Source organism: Aegilops tauschii, chromosome 7 (assembly GCF_002575655.3).
Source record: "Aegilops tauschii subsp. strangulata cultivar AL8/78 chromosome 7, Aet v6.0, whole genome shotgun sequence".
Lineage (NCBI taxonomy): Eukaryota > Viridiplantae > Streptophyta > Magnoliopsida > Poales > Poaceae > Aegilops > Aegilops tauschii.
Window position 1 is genome coordinate 587,804,267 of NC_053041.3, and position 5,317 is coordinate 587,809,583.

General features: G+C 46.9%; 1 protein-coding gene across 1 annotated transcript; it reads left to right on the forward strand.

The window, feature by feature from the left end:
• Window positions 1-1,276: 1,276 nt before the first annotated feature.
• On the forward strand, window positions 1,277-4,558 carry LOC109764044 (phosphoglycerate kinase, cytosolic). The gene is made up of 7 exons (XM_020322888.4): window positions 1,277-1,467; window positions 1,553-1,764; window positions 2,515-2,592; window positions 2,689-2,949; window positions 3,079-3,396; window positions 3,833-3,991; window positions 4,078-4,558. The coding sequence occupies exons 2-7, from the start codon at window positions 1,570-1,572 to the stop codon at window positions 4,270-4,272; spliced, it is 1,206 nt and encodes a 401-aa protein (XP_020178477.4). The 5' UTR covers window positions 1,277-1,467; window positions 1,553-1,569; the 3' UTR covers window positions 4,273-4,558.
• Window positions 4,559-5,317: the final 759 nt, after the last annotated feature.

Sequence of the window (5,317 nt, forward strand, 5' to 3'; positions counted from 1 at the left end):
GACAGCGACTTGCCATGCTCCCCGGCCGACCGGTAGCCCGTAGCAGAGAGCAGGGAGCGCCCGTCGTGCTCCGCCCACACCCACATCGCCCACCGCGAGGGCGTGGGATCCACGTGGAGACGGTGCAGCATCTTGAACAACACACACCTGTTTTGCGTCGCGAGGTCCCGCACGCCAAGGCCCCCCTCCTCCTTGGATCTGCAGACCCGCTCCCAGGCCACGAGGCATTGCGTGCCGGTAGCACGGTCGGCAGCATTCCAGAGGAAGGCAGCGAGTCCAGCTTTTTGAGCACCGCCGGCGGAATGAGCATCACCGCCATTGCGTACGTAGGAAGAGCATCTAGGACCGCGCTGAGCAGGACCAGCCGCCCGGCAGGGGAGAGGAGACGAGCCCTCCAGCCCGACAGGTACTTGTCCACCTTCGTGATCATGGGGAGGAAGTCGGTGAAGGTGAGATTTTCCCATGACAGAGGAAGCCCGAGATAGGCTTGCGGGAACCCCTGGACGGCACATCCGAGAGCACCAGCAGTCTCCTCCAACACCTCTGCAGGCACGTGCATGGGGACCAGTGTACTCTTGGAGAAGTCGATGTCCAGCCCCGTCGCGGCCGCGAAGTCGTCAAGGATGCGGCATAGGCGGGCAGCCGCCCCTCGCTCCGCCCTGAGGATGACCAGCGTGTCGTCGACGTACTGGAGCACCAGGGGGGATCCCCCTCCACGAGCGGGTGGCGGAGCCCCTCATCTTGCCGGATCATCTGTTGGAGGACGTCGGCGACGATGAGGAAGAGGTAGGGCGAGCTCGGGTCCCCCTGACGCAGCCCACGGCGCACCGTGAACCACTTCCCAGGTGTGTTATATGTCCGCTACTTAAGAAGGAAGCACTTGATCCAGCCTAGTGGGAGGCGCCACACAAAATCATCCAGGAGATTTCCGCAAAAAAGAAAAGAAGGTACTTAAGAACGGTATCATCCCTTGGATCTCATCTTATCATTGCCACCACATAGGTAGAAAATTTCATGTAAGTTAAGTCAGTTATCCTTCATCTGCACCCATCAGTTTTCTACATCTCAAGAAATCTGAGCATGAAGTTTTCAAAATCGAGTAACTGAATTTCGTTTGTTCACACGAGAATTGTGTAAGTCGTACAGACTATCTTGCAGATATCCTGGGCTGATTGCTTAATTGATTCTGTCTACGAGAAAATATACAATCCATTGTTACACTAATGATGCATGCACTACACAGGAGGTTGTTCATGTCATCAAAAAGTGCTACAAGGATCTAAGCCCAATCAAAAAGTGCATCTTCATGGGCACAGCGCCAAAAGAGAAGAGAAAGGCAGAAAGCTCAGCACTTTCCCCACGGTCACAGCGCCGCTTCCTTTCCTCCACTCCACTCCACTCCACTCCAATCCCATCCACCCCACCTCGCGACTGAAATCACCGCCAGCCCGACCGATCTCCGGCCCGGTAAATCTCCCGATCATCAGAATCCATCGACGCCATGGTTCCTCTGCGGAGTATTCTGATGCTCACGGCGTCGGATTTGGTGCAGGGGAGGGGTGGGAGGAAATGCCGACCAAGAGGAGCGTGGGCACCCTGGGCGACAAGGACCTCAGCGGGAAGAGGGTTCTCCTCCGCGCCGACCTGAACGTGCCGCTGGATGACGGCCAGAGGATCGCCGACGACAACCGCATCCGCGCCTCCGTGCCCACCATCAAGTTCCTCATGGGGAAGGGGGCCAGGGTCGTCCTGGCCAGCCATCTGGTGAGCAGAGCACACCCTTTTCGATCCGTGCCTGCAGCGTTTTACTGACGACTTTGTGCTGCTTGAGCTGAGGGTGTCAGATTGGGGGATTCAGTGTCAGACCCAAGTCTTCTGTTAGTCCACTAATCTCTTGGAAGTGGGTGGGTGGGGTGGAATAACGAAGAAAAGAAGAAAATTCATTTTCTTGAAAATAGTGAGACTCAGCTAAGGACTGTATGTGTCGTAGCCTGTTAGTCATAACAAAAATAGTGAGAATTAACTTAGAATTTCATTTTCTTGAATAGTTCGGTACCCTTCATGCAGAACAGAGTCCTCTGTCCAGTTCATGTGAATTGCTTTTGTATATGTCGATTTGTCATTACAGTAATGTGTAAAACAATTTGTTGAAGTGCCTGTTTTTTTACCCAGGGGGTATATGTGTTTGAGTGCGAGCTAATTAACTCCTCATAGACTTCTCCTTGTGCAATTAAGCTTCCCGATTTTAGTGTTCAACCCTGCTTATATACTTACTAATGTTTTTACTCTTAGCGATGATGTGTTGCTTACTCCTTATTGATGGATGAGACTATGAGATTACGTGGAGCTGTATAGTGAGAAATGCTCAGAGCTCATCTTCATGCCACTTACCTGGTTTTTTGACATATTGTGAATTATAACACTTAAACAAACCCGGAACTGCATATTTTTTTCAGAACAAAAAATGGTTAGCAAAAATAAACATTTCTGATGCTAACACTATTGTCTTTACAGGGCCGTCCAAAAGGGGTCACCCCGAAGTACAGCTTGAAGCCTCTTGTTCCACGCCTGTCTGAGCTTCTTGGAGTTGATGTACGTTATAGGAACGTAACTCATGGTTATTTTTTACTTAATCTGAAACCCTGGCTGATCTTATGTTTTCTTGATTTGTTCATGTGTTTCAAAAAGGTTGTGATGGCCAATGACTGCATCGGTGAGGAAGTTGAGAAATTAGCTACTGCTTTACCCGATGGAGGTGTTCTACTTCTAGAAAATGTGAGATTCTACAAGGAGGAAGAGAAGAATGACCCTGAGTTCGCCAAGAAACTAGCATCTGTTGCTGATCTTTATGTAAATGATGCCTTTGGCACTGCACATAGAGCACATGCTTCAACAGAGGGAGTTACCAAGTATTTGAGGCCTGCCGTCGCTGGCTTTCTTATGCAGAAGGTACTGCGGAAGTTGCATTGGTCCATGAACTACTGAAAATGTTCCACTGCTACTATTTACAGTATCAGTACAACTGATGTCAATCTTGAGCTAAGTGTCCTAGATAATGATTGCCATCATTAATTGTAGGAACTTGACTACCTTGTTGGAGCTGTTGCCAACCCGAAAACGCCATTTGCTGCAATTGTTGGTGGATCCAAAGTGTCCACCAAGATTGGGGTGATCGAGTCTCTTTTGTCGAAGGTTGACATCCTCATCCTTGGTGGCGGTATGATTTACACATTTTACAAGGCCCAGGGGCATGCTGTTGGAAAATCTCTTGTGGAGGAAGACAAGCTTGAACTGGCAAACTCGCTTATTGAGAAGGCCAAGTCGAAGGGAGTCTCTCTTTTGCTTCCCACTGATATTGTGGTGGCTGATAATTTTGCTGCAGATGCTGAGAGCAAGGTATGATCATTCAATAGTAGTGGCTGTGTATTAGATTTTCTATTCATTGCAAGTATTATTATACCGAAAAAGGCTTTTGCCCCGCTTTATATATAAAGCAAGCAACCACACAACCATTCATACAAGTCAGGTACAAGAAAATGGAAGAAAATACATCTGCTGGAGGCACCAACTGATGCAATGCAATTACTATTTGATCCTAATTCAGTGTCACAAGAACTTACTGTGGAATCTGCACCCAAAGAATTTATGTTGGCATAGATAATTGTAGTTCATAACTGGCAGAGCAAGACATGCATTGTTCTGTAATTCTGTCATACATGTCTGGCATTATCTGTATCATGTATGTCATGTTGCATTGTACATGGACACAAACTCAACACAATTGTTAATGGTTTTGAATGGAGATATTTGCTCATCCTGATACCATTTGCAGATTGTTCCTGCCTCTGCTATTCCTGATGGTTGGATGGGTCTTGACATTGGCCCGGATTCTATCAAGAAATTCAGTGAAACTTTGGACACTACCAAGACTGTCATCTGGAATGGGCCGATGGGAGTTTTCGAATTTGAGAAGTTTGCTGCTGGCACTGATGTGAGTACTCATATCCAGCACAAGTACTTACTACAGTGCACGTACGTGTTTGGGTTCTGCTGCTTAAACATGCATTCTTTCTTCAGGCGATCGCGAAAAAGTTGGCTGATATCACAGCAAAAGGCGTGACAACCATCATCGGCGGTGGCGACTCTGTTGCTGCCGTTGAGAAGGCTGGTTTGGCGAGTAAGATGAGCCACATTTCGACCGGAGGTGGCGCAAGCCTGGAGCTATTGGAAGGCAAGACCCTCCCAGGCGTCCTTTCTCTCGACAACGCATAGGCTGGTGGCAAGACGTGTTTACCCAGTCGTTGCGCCACTCTGTTGTTCAGACCCTTGGTGTACAGCTGCGAGTGTATCCTGAAATGGAAGTAGAGGTTTTTCTGACGGTTTTGTCAGACGAGCAGTAGTAAATAAGCTTGACTTCCGTCGCAATGGGAGCAGAGTATCTCGCACAAGCAAACCTTTATTGGTCGATGTAACACTGTAGACTTCTGTAAACTGCATGGCTTGAGCTGTGTTTGTTTTGAGTTCTTGTTGTGAGAATAAAGGGTGTGGTTTTTGAGTAGGGCGTTCTGGAGGCCGAGCTCCATGGAGGCCAAGTTTTTTTTTTGAAAAACTCAAAACTGATACTTTTCAGTTTCAAAAAGTTTTTGAAAACGAATATATATGTACACAGGGATGGAATGTATATGCATGTGAAATTTCATGACGAAATACCTTAAATTGCGAGCTGAAAAAATATTCGAACTTTGAGAATGAACGGTGCAAGTGCTGAAAAGCCACAGGTTTGTTTTCCTGTGTGTAGCTCTTATTTTAACGTATTTCATCATGAAAATTTACACACATGTACATTATGTCTTTGGATGTATGCTTCATTTTTTTCAAATCTTTTTAAAACAAAAAAGTATGAATTTCCAATTTTTCAAATTCCGTCTCCATGGAGTTCGGCCTCCATTCAGCATTTTCGGTGGTTTTCGCCCATTTCAAAAATCTCTAGTGCTCTTTTTGTGCGGCCTATCAAAACGAAATGCATCATCTGGAACATCTTGCTGAAGTATATGCAGTGGCGAAGCTACAATTGAATTATGCCTAGGGCTAAACTAGCTTAAGTGATGTACTCGAGTGATTTTGTATATTTTGTAAGAGGGAATTACAAAGGCTATTGTTGCTAGGCCTAGGGCTACAGCCCCACCTGCCCTAGGCCTGTCTCTGCCACTGAGTATATGTCAGACTACCTAACCTTTTCCATCATTCATACTTTTTGTTCTACATGAAACACTTTTTTCAAAAGGGTTCTACATGAGACTTCGTACATTTTACGTTT